General features: G+C 40.7%; 1 protein-coding gene across 5 annotated transcripts in view; it reads left to right on the top strand.

Moving 5' to 3' along the window:
• Positions 1-24,231, top strand: part of RPAP3 (RNA polymerase II associated protein 3) — a 45,722-nt gene that overhangs the window by 2,159 nt on the left and 19,332 nt on the right. For 2 of the 5 annotated variants that reach the window (XR_007354609.2, XM_048835958.2), the window contains exons 1-7: positions 7,824-7,844; positions 8,868-9,026; positions 13,508-13,648; positions 16,759-16,881; positions 20,788-20,915; positions 23,086-23,207; positions 23,893-23,963. Coding sequence is in view for 4 of the 5 variants with exons in the window: in XM_048835958.2 (XP_048691915.1) it covers positions 7,839-7,844; positions 8,868-9,026; positions 13,508-13,648; positions 16,759-16,881; positions 20,788-20,915; positions 23,086-23,207; positions 23,893-23,963 (750 nt within the window). In the remaining variant the exon portion in view is untranslated. The other 3 variants (XM_048835959.2, XM_048835961.2, XM_048835962.2) reach the window with 2 other exon arrangements.

Consider the following 24,231-nt stretch of genomic DNA (forward strand, 5'->3'; position numbering starts at 1 on the left):
TTTCTGGAAAAGGCTCAAGGGATTGGAAAAACATGTCTACAATTCTTTCAGAGCACAAGAAAAGCAGTCAATATTTGATAAATGTTTAAACATGGAAGGAACTTGAACTGTGATTGAAATATGAGAGAACAATTGATGAAGAACATTTGTGCTTCTTTAAGCAAGAAGAAAAGTATTGGCAGCAAATACTAAAACATCTGATTGCTTTGGTCAGAGTTCTTGGTATACAAAACCTGGCCTTTCAGGGAACAGAAAACAACCTGCACACTTGTGGTAATGGGAACGTCCTCAAATTTGTGGAATATCTAGCTTTGTTTGACCCTCTTCATAGAATATCAAGGTTGGAAGGGACCTCAGGAGGTCATCTAGTCCAACCCCCTGCTCAAAGCAGGACCAATCCCCAATTAAATCATCCCAGCCAGGGCTTTGTCAAGCCTGACCTTAAAAACTTCTAAGGAAGGAGATTCTACCACCTCCCTGGGTAACGTATTCCAGTGTTTCACCACCCTCCTAGTGAAAAAGTTTTTCCTAATATCCAACCTAAACCTCCCCCACTGCAACTTGAGACCATTACTCCTTGTCCTGTCCTCTTCTACCACTGAGAATAGTCTAGAGCCATCCTCTCTGGAACCACCTCTCAGGTAGTTGAAAGCAGCTATCAAATCCCCCCTCATTCTTCTCTTCTGCAGACTAAACAATCCCAGTTCCCTCAGCCTCTCCTCATAAGTCATGTGTTCCAGACCCCTAATCATTTTTGTTGCCCTTCGCTGGACTCTCTCCAATTTATCCACATCCTTCTTGTAGTGTGGGGCCCAAAACTGGACACAGTACTCCAGATGAGGCCTCACCAATGCCGAATAGAGGGAGACGATCACGTCCCTCGATCTGCTCGCTATGCCCCTACTTGTACATCCCAAAATGCCATTGGCTTTCTTGGCAACAAGGGCACACTGCTGACTCATATCCAGCTTCTCGTCCACTGTCTCCCCTAGGTCCTTTTCCGCAGAACTGCTGCCTAGCCATTCGGTCCCTAGCCTGTAGCGGTGCATTGGATTCTTCCGTCCTAAGTGCAGGACCCTGCACTTATCTTTATTGAACCTCATCAGATTTCTTTTGGCCCAATCCTCCAATTTGTCTAGGTCCCTCTGTATCCTATCCCTGCCCTTCAGCTTATCTACCACTCCTCCTAGTTTAGTATCATCCGCAAATTTGCTGAGAGTGCAATCCACACTATCCTCCAGATCATTTATGAAGATATTGAACAAAACCGGCCCCAGGACTGAACCCTGGATGAGCGTCTTTGCAGGATTAAGGGCAAGGAGATGCATGTACATTACCTAGGGAAAGGCATACAGAATGAACTTATTCAGCTTCTATCCAATGCCATCAAACAAAAAATCCTAGCATCTGCTCGTGCTGCAAAATACTCTTCAATCATTCTAGATTGTACACCAGATGCAGGCCATGTTGAACAAATGACCATGAACGTTCGGTTTGTGGATAGGCCTACTTCAGAGACAGAGAATGAGACTGAATCAGTATGCATAAAGGAACACTTCTTGGGATTGGTGTCGCTTACGGAGACAACTGGAGCTGGTATGACAGAAACTATTCTTCATCAGTTAGAAGAGATGTCACTGCCTATAGAAAACTTGCGTGGTCAAGGCTACGACAATGGGAGCAATATGAAAGGGAAAGAAAATGGTGTCCAACAAATAATTTTGGATATTAATCCACGAGCCTTTTTCATTCCTTGCAGTGCACATTCATTGAATGTGGTTGTTAGTGATGCTGCAAAGTGTTGTTTGGAGGCAACCGCCTTCTTTGATTTAGTACAACATGTTTATGTGTATTCCTCCGCTTCTACACATCACTGGGAAGTTCTAACACACCACGTATCTAATCTCACAGTTAAACCATTGAGTGAAACAAGATGGGAAAGTCGAATTGATGCCTTGAAACCTCTTCGCTATCAGCTTGGTGACATCTATGATAACACTACTCTAACTGGATCATCTGGCAATATGTCACAAGTTGATGCAAAGGATCTTGCAAAAGCCATTTCTAGTTTCAAGTTTCTTGTTTCTCTTGTTGTGTGGTATGACATATTGTTTGAGATCAACATGATTAGCAAACAACTTCAGGCGAAAGAATTTGACATAAGTGATGCCATTAATCAACTTGGAGAAATCAAGAAGTTTCTTGTAGGCCACAGAATTGACATAGACTTTGAGAAAACATTGGTAGATGCAGGTGAACTTGCGGAGGAGTTGGATGTACTGGCACTTTTTGAACCAGATACAATCTGTATTAGAAAAAAGAGGAAGCAGTTCACATATGAAGCAGATGACAAACCTATTTATAATCCAAAAGAAAAATTCAAAGTGAACTTTTACTTTGCAGTCATCGACACAACAATACATTCGGTTGAAGAAAGATTAACATTGATGCAGCAAGTTAGTTCAGTATTTGGCTTCCTATATGATGTTTACAGTTTGCAAAATACAAGACCAAAGCAAATTATGGAACATTGCTTGAATCTGGAGCAAGCTTTGCAACATGGTGAATCCAAAGATATTGATGCCTTTGACTTGTGCAATGAATTGCAAGCTATTACAAGACGAGTCCAAAAAGTGCATCACCACAACATGTACTGAACTTCCTTTGGAAAAATAAGCTGTCAGATAGTGTCCCCAACACAGTTACTGCTCTTCGCATCCTCTTGACTCTCCCAGTTTCTGTGGCCAGTGGTGAGCGAAGCTTCTCGAAGCTCAAGTTGATAAAAACATACGTGAGAACGTCAGTGTTGCAACAAAGACTTGTTGGGCTATCTACCTTGTCAATAGAACATGACATTGCTTGCAGCATTGACTTGGAGGAACTTGTTTCTAAATTTGCTAAACTGAAAGCGTGGAAAAATAAATTCTAAATTATAACGTGTTAGTCTGTGACAGTATATTGTGTTTAATGTATGTGATTTATTTTAAGATCCATGCTATTTTGTGCAAAGTGAAAACAATAATAATGTCAACACTGTCAGGTTATTCATTTATTTTGATTAAATATGTAGACTAAATAGTGCAATTAATAAATTTTCAAGCCGAGCGTGTATTAATTCTAATGAACAATGCCACATTATGCAGTATTCATTTTTGAAAGATTTTAATAAGCGATGCTCTGGGGAAAGGGGGGGCGTGGGGCACAAGGTGGAAGTTTCGCCTAGGGCACAAAATATCCTTGCACCGGCCCTGCTTAGGCGTTGCAACGCCGAGCATCCTGGGAACAACCCTGGGATCCACTGAGCCTGAGTCAGCTACTGAGATGCCGCTACCATGCATGGGAGAGTTAGGCACCTTAAACTGTGATCTACACCAGTGCTTGTCAACCAGGGGTACATGTACCTCCCAGGGTATGCAGAGGTCTTCCATGGGGTTACATCAACTCATCTAGAGATTTGACTATTTTTTCAAGAGGCTACATAAAAAGCACTAGTGATGTAACTACAAAGTAAATGACTTGTTTATACTGCTCTGTATACTATGCACTGAAATATAAGTATTATATTTATATTCCAGTTGATTTATTTTATAATTATATGATAAAAATGAGAAAGTATTTTTCAGTAGTAGCGTGCTGTGACAGTTTTGTATTTTTCTGTCTGATTTTGTAAGCAAGTAGTTTTTAAGTGAGTTGAAACTTGGGGTATACAAGACAAATCAGACTCCTGAAGGGGGTACGGTTGTTTAGAAAAAGTTGAGAGCCACTGAGCTACAAAGCCAGCATGCTAGGAAGGTGAAGCTTGCATAAAATAGCCAGGGGTGTGTGTGTCCTAAGCTCAGTTGTTCTCAAAGGGGTAGGTGCCTCAGTTTGGGCAGTGAGGAGGCACCTGTCTCTGTTAGCGATCTATAGTCAGGAACCCATCTCTTGGAGTAATCAGAGGAGTGCTCTTAGTCTTCTCTGTTGATGCTGCTCCACTTCGAATCAATGCTTAAATAGTCATTGGGCCACAGAGAAAATGAACTGACTCTGTAAACTGGTTGTTAGGGCACCCCTGGAGACCTCGGGTCCAGCCTCCCTGCTCCAAATGATTATTTAAGTATTTATCCAAAGCTGAGCAACTACCACAGGGCAGATTGAGGGTGCTTTATGTGACCCGGGGTGCCTATGGTAGTCCTCACTGAAAATGCCAAAGTTGGGGCAGGCTGCGAAAAGGAGAGCAGATGCTCTCAGAACTGGTGGTTAACACTGACATTAGACTCCCCAGTCAAAGTGTTCTGATTCCCCACACTGGTTATAAAGAAGCTGAAAAAAGAAATCACACAGCTCCCTTTATTGCATTCCAATAAGATGAGGAGTTATTTTAAAAAACTGCTCACTATACAAAATGTTCTTCTGAATCGCAAAGGGCCATTACCAGACCAATTTTAGTTTGGATCTTACCCACAATACCATGTTGCCAGGCAATCTTTTAGTATCTAAAACTAAAGGTTTATTAGAAAAGAAAAGGAAAAGAACAAGAAGAGAGTTGCTAAATGGTCCAAGTAGTCAGATACATACTTAAGAATTCATAGTCCATATATCAGGTTCTTAGCAATATTGGTAAGTTTGCTGGCTTGAAAGACCCTGTGGAACTATGGATGTAAAATATTAAACTGTTAAACGGTATACCAATACGTATTAGTCTTACCGTTCATCCACCTCCTTCCGATCAGCTGGTAGAAGTCCTTGCTGAGGGCAGGGCCTGTGTGCAGATCTCCAACAGGTTCTTCTGCAGTAGAGATGCCATTTTGGGACACTGCAAGAGGTGAATTATGGCACCAGGAAGGAGCGGGCATCACAAGAGATCACTGGGAGCCAGCCCCTTCTTAAAGGTGCCGAGTCGATATTAACGATATTAAAAAAAAGTCCCTCCAGCCCCACAGACCTGAGGAGAAATACTTGCACAGACCCAGGGGTGACGACCCTGGCGGAAGGATACTACTCGCTAGGCCAGGAAATGCCTGGCAGCGCAGGGAGGCAGGATGAGCAAACTACCAGTCCGGGGGCTTCGCAGGGAATGGCCAGCCAGGCAGGGGGAGCACATTTAGGGTTGGGGCGCAGGGGCTGCAGGCCCCGTTGGGGGATAAAGTAGTCCCTGGCCTCCCGCCTGTGCCACTGGAAGGGGTTTGGCTGCGGAGGGGATGGCATGCTGGTTGGTGCTGCAGTTTCAGCTGATTATTGAAGGGAAAGGAAGCTGCTGCTGGGGTGGTATGGAGCATCTGTGGAGGCCACGTCAGCACAAACTAAGTACCTGGGGCTCCTCTTCCTTTTCCTGGGTACTGAGGGTGCAAGCGGGTGCTGGGCCCTCTCTACTGCCCTAAGCTCTCCTGGCTATGCTCTAGGACAAGGGAGAGGGGAGACGTGCCATTGTAAGCATTGTGAGGTCCCAATTGGTTAACCGGTTAAATGATACAATTTTTATTTTTTAAACGGGTACTTTTTAAAATGATATTTACATTCCTGCCTGGAACACATCCAAAGCTTGGCTGGGTCATTCAGTCCTTTGTTCAGAACTTCAGTTTGCATAGAACTTACTCCAGAAGCAAGAAGCAGGATTGAAGATAAAATGGAGACAATACAGCTGCCTTTTATATCCTTTAGTATGTGGCTTGCATACAGCATCACACCTCACATCAAAATATCCCATTGCTCAGTGATTAGAGCCCTTTCGTGAGATTTCAAATCCTTCCTGCCAATCAGGCAGAGGGGGGAATTGAACCTGAATCGTCCACATCCCAGGTGACCACTGCGCTAAATATTGGAAGACAACTCCTCCTTTGAGCAGATTTTGAATGGGACCTGATCTGATAGGTACCCACAGTCCACCTACCAGATTGGGCTCTGCACTCAAGATAGGCAAATGAATACCTATCTTCTCCCAGTTTGTGCATCACTCTGGCATTAGGCATCCAGATGCCTGGAGTGAGGCAGCACTGTAAGTGCCCAGAGGCAGGAATTAAAATGCAGAGGTAACCTGTAAACTTATGCACCAAGTAAGTTTAGGTGCCTGTGGGGTTTGGTGGGAGTTTTGTGAATCATGGTGCAGTTTAAAACTGGGTTTTAGGTGCCTAAAGCTGAATTTTAAGTGCCTGAATTTAGGTTTAGGCACTCAAGTGCCTTTGTGGATCGGGGTGTAAGTGAATTGCCCAAGATTGCACAGGAAGTCTGTAGCAGAGCTGTGAATTGAATCTAGGTGTCCTGACTAGATAACGGAGGGAGAGGAGTTATTTTAATTAAGGGCCAATGTGGACACAAGAACAAATGGATATAAACTCGCCATCAACAAGTTTAGGCTTGAAATTAGGCAAAGGTTTCTAACCATCAGAGGATTGAAGTTCTGGAACAGCCTTCCAAGGGGAGCAGTGGGGGAAAAAAACCTAACTGATTTCAAGACTGAGCTTGATAAGTTTATGGAGGGGCTGGTATGAGAGGACTGCCTACAATGGTGTGTGGCCAATGGGCAACTGCTAATAGCAAAAATCCCCAATGGCTGGAGATGGGACACTAGATGAGGTGGGCTCTGAGTTACTACAGATAATTCTTTCCAGGTATCTGCCTGATGGGTCTTGCCCATATGCTCAGAGTCTAACTGATTGCCATATTTGAGGTTGGGAATTTTCCCCTGGCTCATCTGCAGCATGGGGTACAGGTCAGTTGCAGTGTATATGAACTAGTGTATATGGTGAACTCTCTGTAACTTCAAGTCTTTAAACCATGATTTGAGAATTTCAGTAACTCAGCCAGAGTAACTCAGTAGATGGGTGAGGTTCTGTGTCCTGCAACGTGCAGGAGGTCAGACTGAAAATCAGGATGGTCCCTTCTGACGTTAAAGTCTATGACACTCCCAATCCAGTGATTGGTCTACCATAGTCCATCCTTTCCTCCCCACTTTCCTTATGTATGTAACTGTATATGTTAATTTTAGCAGCATGTCTTTTTATCACATGCTTGTGGAATCCTATGCCAAAATATCATAATTTGTTCAGAAAGGATCCTTACCTTGTTCACCTGGTTAAAGGCTTCCCTAATTAATATCTCTTATTGTCCTCCACAGGTTGAGAGGTATGAATAGAGAGACTTTAGTATGCAATGGAATTCCAAGGTCTTTGCTTAGGTCCCTATCCTCCAAACTCTTAAACATGCAGTTTACAGGGTTCTAAATTATCAGGATCAGTGCTGGAAAGGGACCTGAGCATTGGTGTGCTCAACTCAATGAAGACCTCTGCTCATTTGCAAAAAAACAAACAAGATGTTCGGAAGCATAAGGAACAGGCTATAGAATAGCAAGAATATGAGAAACAGAAGAGAGCCAAATTCAATACTAATATTTTTTTCAAATAACACATAATTAGATTATAGAACTCATTGTAACAGGATGTCAGTGAGGCCAAGAAATTAGCAGGATTCAAAGACATTTATATAGATAGTAAGAATAGCCAGAGTTATAATAGTTAATGGTTACCAAAAAAATAAGTAGGGATATAAAACTTCATTTGTAAAGGTTTGAAACAATCTCTCTAATTTTTACAGATTAGGATGAAACCTTCATGGAAGACATATTATCCCACATCTGTCTATTACTGGGTTTCTTGCAGTTCCTCTGAAGCATCTGTTGCCAGCCACTTTGGAGGCAGGATACGAGACCACTGGTCTGATCCAGTGCTGCAATTCCTACGTTCTAAATTCATTGCAACAATTTAGTAAAATGACCATGGCATCATTCAGGATAGTTCAAGGAGAGCATCTGTTCAGTGTGCAGCAGTAGTCAAAAACAAGCAAAAAGTTACACTGTATAAAGAATGTGGGTTAGTGATCATGAAAATATTATCTTTATTTTAGATAAGGCTATCTAATGTTAAATTCTGGTCATCCTGTCTCAAAACAGATATACAAGAAATAGGAGTCTAGGACTCTGAAAACTTTAAGGTGTGGCAAGAGTAAAGAGATTAGTAGTATCTAATTGAGAAAGTATAAAAATAACAGGGGACATAATGGTAATATACAAAATAGTGACTGGAATAGTGGAGAGAGGCCCGATCCCTGCATCTCCCACTGGCTCATCTCCCACTGGCTCAGTTCCCAGTCAATGGGAGTTGAGGGGACCACGCTTGGGGCAGAGGCAGCGTGCGGAGCTCCTGGCTGCCACTACACATAGGAGCTGGAGTGGGGACACACACCTGCTTCTGGGAGCCGCACGGAGCCATGGGACGCGCAGAGCAGGGCAAGCCCCCGACCCTGATCCCTGGCTGGAGCGCCAGACCCCGCTTCCTGGCAGGAGCTCGAAGGCTGGATTAAAACATCTGAAGGGCCGGATGTGGCCCCCGGGCCGTAGTTTGCCTACCTCTGATCTATAGAATGAGTACTTTTTATAGTTGCAGATTTTTTGTTAAATGTTAACTTTAAGAAGCTAATTTCCTTGTTTTTTCACACAAGATTGTGTGATTACAACATTTTGAAAAATTATTGAAGCATATTTCCTTTAATACAAGATCACATAGTTGTCACCTTCTGGATACTTCCTTGACTTGCTCCTTAAAGAGGTGATACACCTTATCCACAATAACGAAAAACAAGACTTGTTTCTTTTCAGATGTTTCAGTATGTCAGAAAAGTTATAACTTTCCTTCATTTTAGTAACTTGTTCTCTTCTCATCTCCTTACTTTTTCCTACGATGTCTTTGCTCATACTGGTGGGAAGATTCAGTCATCCATGCAAAGTAATTCAGTCGAGTTCAGGCATGATTTTTTTTTCATTTTGCAGAAACTAGTTTTCTTCAATAATTGCTTTTGATTCTCATCAAAAACCTGTTTTTCTCCAAATTCAACAGGTAACAATGACTTCACCGAATAAAGCACTAGAGCTACAGCTGCAAATGAAGCAAAATGCTGAAGAGCTGCATGATTTTGTGAGAGAATTAGAAAGCTGGGAAAAAGATATTAAGCAGATGGATTCTGAATTGATGAAACAGAGTGGTGCCCCAGAAGAGGTAAATTCAAGAGTCCAATCTCAATATTAACACAGCTATTAATAAAAAATGGTGGTATTTGTTTAATAATTTATCATTTAATTTTGTTTTTCTTTGCACAGATTAAGATCCAAAGTGATTCTCATTTTAATGTTCTAGGGATACATTACTGCTGCTCCTCAAGGATATTTCATAAAGACTAAGGATCAGTATCTCCTAAACTCCCCCTTTTTTTTTCCTCACCAGCAACATGTATGATCAAAGTACATGCAATGCTACCCTGCTGTATGTTTAAAGAATTTATTTATGCTGGGCCAAATTCTACCTTGCACTACAGGCTGTCCGTGGCCCCACTAAGTCACGGGACCCTGGTCAGCACCCTCCTGGCCCTGGCTAAAGTGGCCATCTATAAAACCAGGGTGAGGAGGTTGGCCGATGGAGTCTCCTGTGACTGTGGGGCCTATTTCCAATCCTCTGTCCGTTCACATTTCCGGGCAGATTTCCTCTGGGCAGCGTCCACTGACTCCCTTGGTGCCTTTGAGGAGCAGTGGGCGCTGTCCGGGGTTCTCTGCTCGGTGTCCCCGTCCGGTTCCCTTCGTTTGACCCTTTGACCGCACTCCTGTCCCTGTTGTTCATTAGTTGTCCCCCGTAATTATTTGGTTTTCCAGGTCCTGTGGACCCCCCCTTATGCTGGGGGGATCCTTTAGCAGTGGGCGGGCAAAGCCCGCCCACTTCCTGGATCCCAATATGGCTACTCTGCTGTACCCAACTGGCCTAGGTCTATCACAGTGTGTGTGTGTATATATATATATATATAATCTTCTTACTATATGTTCCATTCTATGCATCCAATGAAGTGGGCTACAGCCCACGAAAGCTTATGCTCTAATAAATTTGTTAGTGTCTAAGGTGTCTCAAAAAACTACAGACGGAGTTAGAGAGAGTACCATGTCACGACCTAACTATCATCACGGGAGACCTGAATGGCAAGGTCAGTAAGGACGATACAAACAATGACAGAGCAATGGGAAGACATGGGTATGGCACCATGAATGAAAACAGAGAAAGGCTTGTTGATTTCTGTAATATGAATGAACTATTTGAACCTATTTGAACATCATGAAATTCACAAGCTGACATGGTGTTCTCCAAATGGCAGAGATAAGAACCAGATTGACCATATCATGATCAATGGCAAATGGGGACGCTCACTGACAGATGTGAAAGTGAGAAGGAGTGCATATGTTGGCAGCGACCATCACCTTGTGACAGCCTCCATCAAGCTAAAACTGAGAAGTGTGGGTCCACCGAACAAGGGACATAGACATTATGATATTGACAAGCTAAAGTCCCTGAAGCACAGAAAGCCTCCATTCTGCAGTTAAAGTACAGGTTTCAAGCACTTGCAGACCTTAATAAAGAGGAGGGGAATGCAGATGAGGAGATCAGCAAGAAGAGGGACAAAGTTATAGCAATTTATAAACAGAGTAGTGATGCCTGTCTAGGCTACAGGCAGAAGAGAAGGAAGGAGTGGATTTTACCCAGCACGTGGAATGTCATAGAAACCAGATGAGCCCTGAAGAAAAAAGTTTTAGACACAAAATCCCAGAAGCTAAAGGACAAATACCACAAGCAGTATAGCAAGGTACACTGGAAGGTCAATTTGTGAAAGCAGACAAATAGCATTATATTGATAATCTGGCAACAGAAGCAGAGGATGCAGCTGCTTGTGGTGAAAAAGGAACCATCTACAAAATGACGTGGCTTATCAGTGGTAAATGGCAGACACCAACAAACACTCTTATCAGGAACAAAAAAGGACACCTACTCACAACTGAAAAAGAACAAGAAATACGCTGGACAGAGCATTTCAAAGAATTGATGAACAGGGAGCCACCATCCAGGAGGCAGAAGATCTTGATATCAACACAGACACCCCAACTAAGGAAGAGATCATTTAAGCCATCAAATCCTTAAAAAATGGGAAAGCTCCTGGCAAGGATAACTTGAATGCAGAATTGTCCAAGGTAAATCCTAAATAAGCAGCATGTATCCTGGCTCCTCTATTTACATCAGTGTGGGAAAGGGAAAAAGTGCCAAATGAGTAGAGCAATGGGGTTATAGTGAAGGTACGAAAGAAAGGAACTCTCAGTGATTGTAATAACTGGCGTGGTATCACACTTTTATCTGTACCAAGCAAAGTATTGTGTAAGATTATAGTCCAGCGAATATCAGAGGCAATTGATAGTGTTTTCAGAAAAGAGCAAGCTGGTTTTCGGAAAGGGCATAGATGCACAGACTAGATCTTCACTCTACAAAACATAATAGAACAGTGCTTAGAATGGCAACGGCAACTCTGCATAAATTTCATAGACTTTGAGAAGGCTTTTGATAGCATTTACAGGACCAGCCTATGGCGCATTCTGCGGGCATACGGAATCCTTTCCGTACAATCAACATCATCAAAAGCTTCTATTTCAACTTTACGTGCAGTGCTGATCACAGTGAGCTCAGTTTTGAAGTCAAAACAGGAGTACGTCAGGGGTGTGTCATGTCTGCAATCCCCTTCCACATTGCTATCGATTGGGTAATGCGGCCTACAACAGAAGACATTCCAAGAGGCATTAAATGGACACTTCTCATCCCTTGAAGACCTGAACTTCACAGATGATGTCGCTCTCCTGTCACATACTCAACACTATATACAAGAAAAAACCACTCAACTCAATGTATTCAGCCCGCAAATTGGACTAAAAATCTACTGCAATAAGACAGATATCATGACCTTTAATATTGCCTCACCATTACCTATATGGATAGAGGATTATGTTCTCACCAATGTAGAAACATTCACATACTTTGGCAGCACCATCAGCCAGGATGTTGGAACAAGCCAGGATATCCGGAACAAAATCAGTAAAGCCAGGAACACCTTCAGGAGCTTAAATACTGTCTGCAAATCATCAAAATACAACACCAAAACCAACCTTAAGATTTATCAGAGCTGCATACTTTCAACACTACTTTATAGTGCAGAATGCTGGAGAATGAGAAAGTATGACATGTCCAAACTGTCTTCATTCCATACAACCAGCCTCAGAAAAGTCCTACATATCTTTTCGTCCAGTACAATCTCAAACCAAGATCTGTTGACACAGTGCAGCCAAGAGGATCTGAGCACCATCATTGCCAGGAGGTGCTGGAGATGGATTAGTCATGTGCTTTGGATGGAAACTGATTCTATCACCAGAATAGCAATAAGATGGACACCTGAAGGCAAGCAAAAACGAGTCCTCCTGAAAACAACATGGAAGCCGACTTGAAAAACATGGAACAACATGGAAGCCGACTTGAAAAACCTGGGGCACAGCTGGGGAACCGTTGAAAGACTTGCCAGAAACAGACAGGAGGAGCTTCATCACTGCCCTAAACACCAGAGGTGTAATAGGAACATGATGATAATGAAATCCTCTTTGATGTACTCTTCTGAGAAGTCCTGTTGATATCACAGGGCTCCCTGCATAAGTAAGGCAAATAGGATTTGGCCCTCTACAAGTAAACTGATGCTTCAGTATAAAACTGTAAAAGAATTTAACAGCCACTACAATATGTGGAGGTGTATGGTTTCTTTCTGTGCAGTGTAACTTTGTGTAGAATCCTGGATCCATTGAAATAAATGGCATAACTCCCATTGATGTCAGTGAGGACAGTTTCACCCTCTGCACTCAAATGGATAATTAATATTCGTATGAAATGTGCCACTGGCTTTTAAAATGTTTTGTGTTTCAGAGGAAAGAAAACACATGGAGACTTACAGAATCAGCACGTTTCCCAGTCAAACGTGCATGTTACAGTTTTTTTTGCTCTTCTTTCCTTTTTATCCAAAATATTATACATCTATTTATGTCTGAAATTCAAATCCAAAAAATTAACTGAATCTTGTTTTACATAATCACAAAGAGGTTCAACCGTGGTAAACATCTTAATGTTTGTATTTTTTATATTGCATTTAAAACTTCCTGTTAGATTTATATTATCCATAAGGAAAATCTTTGTCAGTTTGTGGAGCAGCATCAGCATGAACATTATTTGAGTGGACCTACAAAGCCGGGTGACAAACAGTTTTCTTCAAAATGTTTTGGATTTAGGGAAACCTAATCTAAAACAAAACTTGAGCCTATCTTACCTCAGAATTGTGACACTATAAGGTCTTATGCACTTTCATTTACATTTATTTACAAAGATTTTCATTTTCCAAAATACTTGTGAGCATTAAAGTTTACAGACTCTCAGAAGAGAACGCCAGTCATGTGTTGATAGTAACAAAAGCTGTACTGCCTTAAATCTGCCTTCATCTTTAAGACATGCAGTTTTCAATCATCCTTTGTTTTAAAAATTAAAAGTATTTTACTGTAAATGTTATCCTATCTCATCTGAAAAAAAAATCTCATAACTATTTCTCTAAGTTAAAACTACATTGAAATAACTGTTGTTCTACCTAGAATTTACCACCAATTCGAAATGAGGCATATAGGAAAAAGAAGAAGAGCAAAGCTAAAGTACCTTCTAAGAAAACAACTGAGGAAAACAAAAAAAACAAGATAAAATCTTATGACTATGAAGCATGGGGAAAGCTTGATGTGGTACGTTATTCCAGTTATATGGTATACTTATCTCATGTGTCATGCCTAATTGATACTATTGCTTAATGTTATATTTCATTAGTGCCTAGAGTCCTGCTAGGTTGGTTCCCAATTGCACTAGGTATTGAAAAACAGAAAATAACACCCCTGCCCCAAACAGCTTACATTTTGGTCCTTGAAAAGATATGAAATAGGATACTATAATTTATTTTAAATACATTAGGTGTGAATTATTCCACAGTAATTACGCCCTGCTCTGGCTCATATCATAAATTTTTGGCATTAAGAAAAAATGGTTTTAAAAATAGTGTTTTATTTTAAATGTAAAATAATTCTGCAAGTAGTAGTTCAGAGTTGTCATAAATGTAAAGGGAAGGGTAAACCCCTTTAAAATCCCTCCTGGCCAGAGGAAAAATCCTCTCACCTGTAAAGGGTTAAGAAGCTAAAGATAACCTCGCTGGCACCTGACCAAAATGACCAATGAGGAGACAAGATACTTTCAAAAGCTGGGAGGAGGGAGAGAAACAAAGGGTCTGTGTCTGTTGGTATGCTGCTTTGCCGGGGATAGAACAGGAATGGAGTCTTAGAACTTTTAGTAAGTAATCTAGCTAGGTATGCATTTAGATTATGATTTCTTTAAATGGCTGAGAAAAGAATTGTGCTGAATAGAATAACTATTTCTGTCTGTGTGTCTTTTTTGTAACTTAAGGTTTTGCCTAGAGGGATTCTCTGTTTTGAAGTTAATTACCCTGTAAGGTACCTACCATCCTGATTTTACAGGGCTGATTCCTTTACTCCTATTTACTTCTATTTCTATTAAAAGTCTTCTTGTAAGAAAACTGAATGCTTTTTCATTGTTCTCAGATCCAAGGGTTTGGGTCTGTGGTCACCTATGCAAATTGGTGAGGATTTTTACCAAATCTTTCCCAGGAAGTGGGGTGCAAGGGTTGGGAGGATTTTGGCGGGAAAGACGTGTCCAAACTACGTTTCCCAGTAAACGCAGTTAGAGTTGGTGGTGGCAGTGGTTATTCCAAGGACAAAGGATAAAATTAATTTGTACCTTGGGGAAGTTTTAACCTAAGCTGGTAAAAGTAAGCTTAGGACGTTTTCGTGCAGGTCCCCACATCTGTACCCTAGAGTTCAGAGTGGGGGAGGAACCTTGACAAGAGTAGAAGGAGAAGAGCATGTGAGGTGAATATTTAACATTTTTATTGTAAGTTTTTATGGAGGTATTGGTTAAAGAAGGTGGTATACATATTTTTAAAACATTTTTGGCATCCCAGTTTATTACTATTATGTGTGAATAAGCTTTGTGATTAACATGTTTTTAAAACAATATTCGGAAAATAGTTTCTTAAAGTACCTGCCAAACACTGAGTTCATGAGCTCATGCTGCTTCTGCTGCTATTGACATTGTAAGCATCCAGACCAATGCAAGAATTGTATTGAATTAAGCTGTTGTGTAAAGGCTGCATACATTCTGTTAATTATTTGGAATCAAACACATTTAACCTGTGAAAGTTTTGGAGCTGAAGTCTTACTAGTGTAGTGTCTCTTAACTAGGTTCCTGAAGTGAAAGCAGCATCGTGTTTAAAAGGAATGGAAACCTTCAGGATACCAATAGGATGCCTCTTATGAATTTTAGTCTCAGGTTTCTCTTTGGATATGTCTGACTAATGCTACACAGTTAGGTTTACCCAAGGAGGTAACAGCTTACAGAAACTGGAGATTTGAGGATGGCTATTTTTAAAAATTAACTTTGATTACAATTTTTTAATGTTTCTGTAGCTTTGAGGTAGATATATGCTTAAAATATATTTAAATATAACTGATTAACTTTCGTCTGATGGGAGTCCAGTATTTAAGGTCTTTTAAAACTTTAATCTGATCTGAAAACTAAAATACTCAGTAGAATGAGTATTAAAATACTAAGCGCATCCCACTTTTATTGACATTTCAGAAAAGGGTAGAATCTATGTGAGGTTTAGCATGTTATCAGCAATTAAAATGTTTGAATAAGCATTGGGTGTGGAGTGGGCTTTTGGGATGACAAATATTTCCCTGTAAGAATGAACTTTTTCTTTGCTGTGTGGTGCGTTTAGCATGGCTGTACAGATACTAAATGAAACATGGTAAGTGCAGAGAGACCTCTTGTTTGTATATGAATAAATTTTTCCAAGTACAAAATTGTAAACTGAGATAAACTAAAACTAGGTGCAGTGAATACACTGTAATACTGTGAAACAAATCACGATTTTGTAATCAAAACTGCGTGTGAAAGCTTTTCATTTAATCATGACTTATTGTGCCACATACACATTTTTAAAAATGATAATGAAAAAACGATAACCACTGTTAATTTTAAATGTTACGGTTTGGATTACGGATTACAAATTGAATGGTCTCCAAACATACATTGCAATCCCTGTTGCAAAAAGCTGTACAATTCATTAAGGCCTGAATTCAGGAAAGCACTAAAGCATGTGCTTAAATTCTTTCTTGATTTAGAGAAACCTGAATAGGAATCTAAAATGCCTGATGTAGAGTGGACATTCAGATAGTTCAGGGTTTTTTGTGAACTTCATGGAGTATGGCTGTGTTCTAGTCACAGAAAATAGTTCTGTATTTCAAACATTTTATGGTGTATATTTTCAAATTTATGCAATTTTATACTGCATGTACAGCTGTTACTAAGCACCAACCATAGCACCATTATCAGTGTTTAAATTTCTGTAATAACAATGAGCATTTTATAAGAACCCAAATAGAATAACTTAGTTTTACTATTTTTAGTGTGTTGTTGTCAGGAAGTTGTTTTATTACCTTTGTGAATATTTCAAAATCAGTTTACAAAATTATAAGTCTATACATTCTTAGGCCTCAATGCTGTATAGAGATCTGCACAAGTGAACCCCTGTGGCTGAGCAAGATCGCAACCTTAGTTAAATAAAGACAAAACAAAGTACTGCCAGTAGTATTTGTAATAATTGAAAGATGTATTTTTAAAAATCCTGTGTCTAGTTTGTCCTTTATCGATATCTAGTTATAATTTGTATGGAGTCGTGGATTATAATGAACATTATACACGTGAATTTATTTTGTGTTTTTAGGACAAAATACTTGAAGAACTGGACAAAGAAGATAGTACCCATGATTCCTTATCTCCAGAATCGGACTCTGAAGAAGATGGAATTCATATAGATGCAGAAAAAGCTCTTGCTGAGAAAGAAAAGGTTATTGCAGCATTAAATGACCCTTAAAAAAAAAATGATGCAGACATTTGAACATTGTCTGTTGCTTCAAGTCATTGTCCACATGGATTCCACTTCTGGTGAGCATGTGCCCATAACAGATTCTTTTAGACAGCAGTGTCCGTTGGGACCATGCTCATGCCCTACATACACTTGAACTGCACCACCCTCTCCACACTCATACTCCCTTGCCCCTGGAAAGGACATAAAGGGAGCAATGGGCCCAGTTATCCCTCACTTCTTTCTTACTGCTCCTGACAGCAAGAGAGAACTGTTGCAGTGTCCACATACTCCGTGCACTGACCTGTTAGTTGTCAGGATAATTAGCATTGTTTATTAGTGTAGTTAGTTAATAGTTACTTTGTTACACCATTTGGCTTAAAAAAAAATTAGATTAGATTTGGAGTTTACCTGGTACTTAGTTGATATGGCTAAAACTAAATCCCTGGGATTTAAAACTCGTCCTTCTTGAAAGGCAGCTATGTTGTTTAATGATGGACAGTCTTGGTGTTTCTTCTGCCTTGGTGAGGGACAGAATCCTGGTAAGTGTTCAGTCTGTTCCTATTCCAAGAGCATGCACAAAGCCACTGAGGCTCATCTGAAGCTCTACTTTTAGAGCACTAATGAGGGCCTCTTCACAGCCCAAGGCTAAAAAGTCCTGCTTTCTCGGTCTATTTGAATGAGCACTCTGCTGAGCTGTGGCTCTACACCAAGCTCCTAGGCACTTTCTTAATCTAAAATTACCGAGTCTGACAGGACAGACAAGAACTCCTCTACCCAGTCATTGTCTGAAAGCGGTTGGAAGCAGTGCCGCTCCAGGATCAAGCACACATATAGTCACCCATCCTGGTGCCCAATAAAGACAGACAAAAGACTTACCATGACTCAAGATATGATGCCCCTCAGGCAAAAGGCAGTTGGTAACCCAGACTGGGTTCCTCTGATGCCTTGGTACAGTTAGTCACCAGGAACTCATGGCACCATCTGAAACCATGGTCTTCATTTCCCTCAGTACTACCATTGAAACATCTACACTTGAGCCTCGGTGCCCATGACTAAGACTTCATCTCCACAGTGCAGATGTTCCCAGCAGTGACGTTTTAGGTACCCATTTGTCTAATGGTCACCAGGCTACTGGAGTCACCCCTGCTATCTGCATCATTTAGCAGAGGTGCTTCTGCCTCAGTGCCGACTTCTGATGTGGCTATGGTAGTGATGAACTCACCTGTTAAATTCTGTCACTTGGTTGTGGGGGACCCTAGAACACCTGACAAGATAGCTTCCCCCATTAAAGGAAGCATATTCATTTTCTTCTTGCCCTTCAGAGTATAGCAGGAAGATATTTCCACATACACCTCACTCTTCCTCGTATAAACCTTACTGGTCAGATAGATTCTAGAGAGTGCCATTATAGGCATAGACATCAGGAAACTTGAGGAGAACATTCTTTGTGGCTTCACCCCCATGGCCTCCACTCCTGTGTAATTCCAGGACACCTTGTGCTGCCCTTATCCTCACTCTTCTCCTGCTCTGTAGTTATATCTCTCTCTCCTACAAGACCCCATAGATTTACTCAGCAGGGTCAGTTAGTACAGTCTCACAGTCTGCGACAACAAGACCATGACAATGAAGAATAGCAGCTGGAGAAGGAAGAACACTTATTCTAAACAGCAATTCCTTCTCTTCACTTCTTCTCCTAGTTAGATAGATGATTTCAGGATCTTCTGAGAGCTTTTAAGGCACACAGCAGATATGTTAGAAATTCTGGTAGAGGTAGTATAGGAAAATCCACACAAACTACTAGGTATCCTGCACTCTTTCATGTCTTCAAGTAGCCTTACCATGCCCATTAATGAAGGCTTGTTAGAACAGCTAAAATCTTGTAGTAGACCCAAGTACCAATGGCACCTAATTCCAAAAAAGCTGACAAGCAATATCAGGTTTCCTTTGAGGGATCATTGAGCCCATTCTGCCTTTTGATGTCCTTGGGTGGGTGGGAACATCACAAAGGTATCTAAGGCACAGATATGGTCCCAATGGATGCGGCTGAAAGGATCTGATCTCACATGCATGGGACACATGCACACCAGAAGCAGAATCTGAGTGGACAACACAATCTCAAAGAACCACAGCTGCTGTAGGTTAAGTAACCATTCTTTTCTCTCTCCCCTCCAATTTCAGCTAGGATGTATGTCGTCTTCATTTTGCCAAGGCCCACGATTCCTTATATTCTTCTGAGTGAGAAGATTCCCTTCTGATCTTCACACAGCATTTAAGTCAACTTTCTGCTTGTTAAAGGGGCTAGGTTGTTGAGACTGAACCTCCCTATCTTAGATATAGCACAGCTATAGAAATACTGTTCTGTCTCCCCTTCCTCCACCACCTTGCCAGCATTTCTCATCCTGGACCTAAAGTAGCTAAATCTAGGAGTGAGAGAGTTGTTCAATCTTTGTCCATAGGTTTTATCTTCTGTTGACTTCGAAGAAGGGTGCCAGTTCTGATGGGAATCTTTTTTTTTCTCCATTTGTTTATCTGCTCCTCAGGATTTGAGGTGGGAACACCAACTCACTATATATGACTGCACAGAATTCAGATGGTACTAACTCTTTGTCACTATCAACCTTGGCTGGACTTGAAAGTCTTCATATCCTGTTGTCGATCTCCTGACCTTTCCGTTTCTTTTATGAAGTATAAGTTTTTGATTCACTGTCTCTCAATTCTAAGCTTCCAGCTTACCTGTATGAGTCTGGTGCCTCGTACAGCAACTGATCCCTGGGCTCTGTAGCTTGCAGATTTGGTAATCTTGTGAGGCGGCAGCAGGCTGTTAAGAGTAAAAAGGTGTGATGGGTCTGTTGTCTTCCTTCCTAGAGATTGTGTTCCCACAACTGTCCTAGATCCAACCATCTGAAAAAATAAGAACCATTACTTCTGAATTTCTCTTATACACTGTCCTGTATTATCTTAGTCTCTCTCATTTATAAGTTAACCTTATGATCACTGTTTTTATTTGTGGGACACTTTGTTCTCCCATTATAGATTGGGACAGTTCATCTTGACTGATGGACTGGACAAATATTCATCACAAGATTTTACATTTGCTACAAAAATAATAGTAGTACAGGAAATAAGCCAATTTTGTTTTAACATGCTACGTAAATTATTATTGGAGTATTTTTGGCAGAAAACACATTAATGTAGAAAATATACACAACTCTCAGGGTGCTTCTGCATTCAAAGTGGTGTCAATTGTGTCTTAAATGTTGCTTTAAAATCTAACCCAGATTGACTTTTCTGAATGCAAATAGAAAGCTGCTTCCATAACCGTGGAAACAATTCCAAAACAATAAGTTCTTTTTCCCCATCTCTTTTCCAAATTATACTTGGGCAAGCCAATATTCTTGGGCAAGCCTCAGAATAACTTGTAACATAAAAGGAAAATACAAAAGGTACTATGGCATGATATCATAAACCTTCTTGGAAAGCTAAAATACTGTGATATTTGATTGGATTTTCACTGGTAACCTATGAAGATATTTTAATAATTACGGAAATTCAAGCAGCAGTGGTCTGTATTAAATTTAGTCTTAACAAGCTGGATGACCTTGAAATAATAGTTTAGGACAAAATAAACAATTTTTATTACAAGGATAATAAAAATTATTGACTGTAGGAAGGTGAGAAACATTTTATACATGTTTTGTAAGTAACAGACTAATGATAGCAGTGCTTGGAGACTTTAAACTGGAATGTTTAACCCAAAGTATAAAATGCTTGTTCTCTTTGCACCACCAAATTAAGAGACTGAAGTGAGTACAAAATGTTACTTCAGCAAAACACTGTACTGTGACAAATTGACAACAAGCTGCTGGTGTTTTTGTTTTTAAACAGGGCAATATGTACTTTCAGCAAGGAAAGTATGATGAAGCAATAAAATGCTACACAAAGGGGATGAATGCTGATCCGTACAATCCTGTCCTCCCCACAAATAGAGCATCTGCTTTCTTTAGAATTAAAAAGTAAGACTTGTTATCCAATTTTTTTCTTTGGAATACTATTTTGCTTTGAATTGTAGTCATAAATATATTGCTTGTCATGCTAAGATCCACAGGTCTGTTTATGTGCATTTTCAGCCAGCTTGCAGCTTTGGAGGTAGAATTTGATTTGCCAGGATTGAAAGTGTCTTTTTCTGAAGTTATCAGTTTCAATCTGCCTCCACAGCTTCAGACTGGAAGTCCCAACCTCCCTGTTGTAGAGTATTTGAGTGAAGACACTTTTTTGCCCTCTAATATAGCCCCAAATTTTCACAGTGCTTCCAAGGCTTCCCATTTTTGGCAGAGGGAGATTGCTTTTCGCCCTACTGCTGAGGCACTGTGGTGTCTAGAGACCCTGCACACCTATTATATTGGAGTGCATCGTAAAAAAGAAAAGGAAAAAATATTTGTTTCTTAGGGATCATCTGTACAAACACTTAGATGGCAGCAAGCTGGGGTGTAACTAGCCTGCCGCACACCAAGTGTCCATGTGGACCCTGCTGCTGCACATTAGCTGTTTCCTAGTATGTTTTAATCTGCCCTGTTTGGGAATAGATTAAAGCGCACATGGTAATTTCTAGTATGTGGCAGCATACACGCTAAATTCCCTAGCACAGTGCTTCTCAAACTATCTGATGTGGCGGACCAGCAATTCTTCTTCCAGTGTGCCAGGGACCAATACCATATTTGCCAGGGACTGGTACCATATTTGTGCCATATTATTATCGTATTCACATAGGCATGTAGCACATCAGATCAGAAAAACTGCCATTCCAATTAATACAGTGAAGAATGTTAGTGTGGCGTACTCGCGGAGATGTTCCTATTTAAATACATTGAAGACCGACTGAAAGGCTGTGCGTCTGTGCGGATCGTATAAAATGACTATTATTCATTTACGATCCAAGAAAATATTATTTGAACATTTGCAGTAATATTAATTTATATCGGAAACAATATAATGAATATAATAAAAGTTGGCAGACATTTTTTAGGGGGCTTATCCACTCCCACCTGACAACCTGCTGCAGTGTCTTTTTCCTCCACCAGCTCCGCTGATCAGTGCAGATGCTGTCAGATTTCACAGAGCAACACCACCAACAATAATAATTAATCCTCCTCTCCCCAGACCTGCACTCAACTGTCTTCCAGCATCAAGGGGCTACTTTTTTTTTTTTTTTGGAGTGGGTGGAGGGGTGAGGAAAGAGAGGGGATGGCAGCCAAGCCCCAGAAATTGCCAGAGATGAATGAGTCTTCTCCTCATTAGTGTGTCCGTGGGCTTTGTCTGCTCGGGGCTGGTTGGAGGGGCAGCGTGAATGGATGGCATAACGTGCAGGAAACACACACCTACATTACACACACTGCAGCTCGTGCAGCGCCTCTCCCTCTCCGCGGCAGGGGGCAATGGCAACAGCCGCAGCAGAATCACTGGCAGCTGCTGCTGCAACAGCTAGGGTTGAGCCAGCATGAGTCGGGGCAGTGCGTGGGGAGCGGAGCAGAATGCGCTGCCTCGGGTCCCAGGCACCACGGACCGTCAGCCAATGGGTCGCGGTCCGGCACCAGTCCGTGGACCACCACTTTGAGTAGCGCTGCCCTAGCGTACTTCAATCTGCTCCCATTTCAAAGCAGGCTAGGTTAAAGCTCACTAGGCAACATTTAGTGCACAGCAGCAGTGTCTGCACGGACACTTAGTGCACAACAGTTTAGTCTGGGGTTGATTTACACCCCAGCTTGTTGTGAACTAAGTGTTCATGAAGACAAGCCCTTACTGCTCCTTTTATCAAGTACCTCAACTGAGATCTAAACCTCATTTCTGGGCATGATCCAGGCAGTTTATTGGGAATTCAGTCTGGGCAGCAGGTATTGCTCTAGCCTCCTCCAGATGTCAGGAAAAGTCCCAGTTGTTTGTTGTTTGCCCTTTTACTCCCAAAGGGGATTACCATCAGAATAGTGCTGAAAATACTTTGAGGAAGAGTCAGAGTTCCTGTCAACAACTAATGCCGAATACCGCCCCTCTAGCATCATCTTTATTTAGCGGGTTAATGTCACTGAATCCCCCCAAAATGGACTCTCCAATGTTTTGTCATACTTTGGGTAAATGTTTCTCTTTAATCTAAATTGTATTCAAAATAAATAATTTCCAGTATTGTTATAGGTTTTCTGTTGCCGAATCTGACTGCAATTTAGCACTTGCACTAAATAAGAATTATATAAAGGCTTATTCTAGGAGAGGAGCGGCTCGCTTTGCTTTGCAAAATCTTGAGGGGGCCAAAGAAGGTTAGTCATTTTGGTTTTTTAAACAATTCTTATTGTACATGCAAACTATTTTATACACTTACTACACTAAAGCTTCTTTTTGTAGATATTTGTTTTGTTTTTATCCCTCTTGATAAAGGACTCTTGATTTCCATTTTCAAGAAGAAATCAAATGGGATGCCAGATTGAGTTTATCTGGCAAGTTGAAAAGGGATAAAGAAAAGGAGTACTTGTGGCACCTTAGAGACTAACCAATTTATTTGAGCATGAGCTTTCGTGAGCTACAGCTCACTTCATCGGATGCATACCATTCCACGGTATGCGTCTGATGAACTGAGCTGTAGCTCACGAAAGCTCATGCTCAAATAAATTGGTTAGTCTCTAAGGTGCCACAAGTACTCCTTTTCTTTTTGTGAATACAGACTAACACGGCTGTTACTCTGAAACCTGAAAAGGGATAGTAAGTCTAAATAAGAAGAGTAGCTACAAGTAGTATATGAAATAATAGGATTTTTAATGGCTTAGAATAGTAAACTGTGTGACATCTTAAGCCAGCTAGCTACGTTTTTTTGTAGTACCACAAAATGACTTGATAGAAGCTGTTAGTTCACATTTTGGTAATACTTAAATATGCTAGTTTCTAATTTCTCACCTGTAATGTTGTTATATAAAAATATGTAATTTTGATGTCCTGTCTACTGTTTAGATTATGAAAAGGTTTTAGAACTGGATCCAGATAACTTTGAAGCAAAAAATGAACTCCAGAAAATCGATCAGGTAAGAGAGATGAATCGTTGCTAAAAGTCTAATAAACACCTTTTTTATATTTAACTTGATTCGTGATGTCAAAAAAACCCTTTGTTAATTTTATATTTATGGTTTTAGTACATGGCATATTTCCCCCCAGGATTTTAAGGAAGTTTTTAGTCTACTTCTTGCAAATTTTTAAGCATAGATCAATGAAATGGTAGCTCATTGACCTACAGTGGACTAACGCATATAAATCTTGATGGAAAAAATAGAGGATACCAATATTCTGACTATG

Source organism: Caretta caretta, chromosome 1 (assembly GCF_965140235.1).
Source record: "Caretta caretta isolate rCarCar2 chromosome 1, rCarCar1.hap1, whole genome shotgun sequence".
Taxonomy (NCBI): Eukaryota; Metazoa; Chordata; order Testudines; family Cheloniidae; genus Caretta; species Caretta caretta.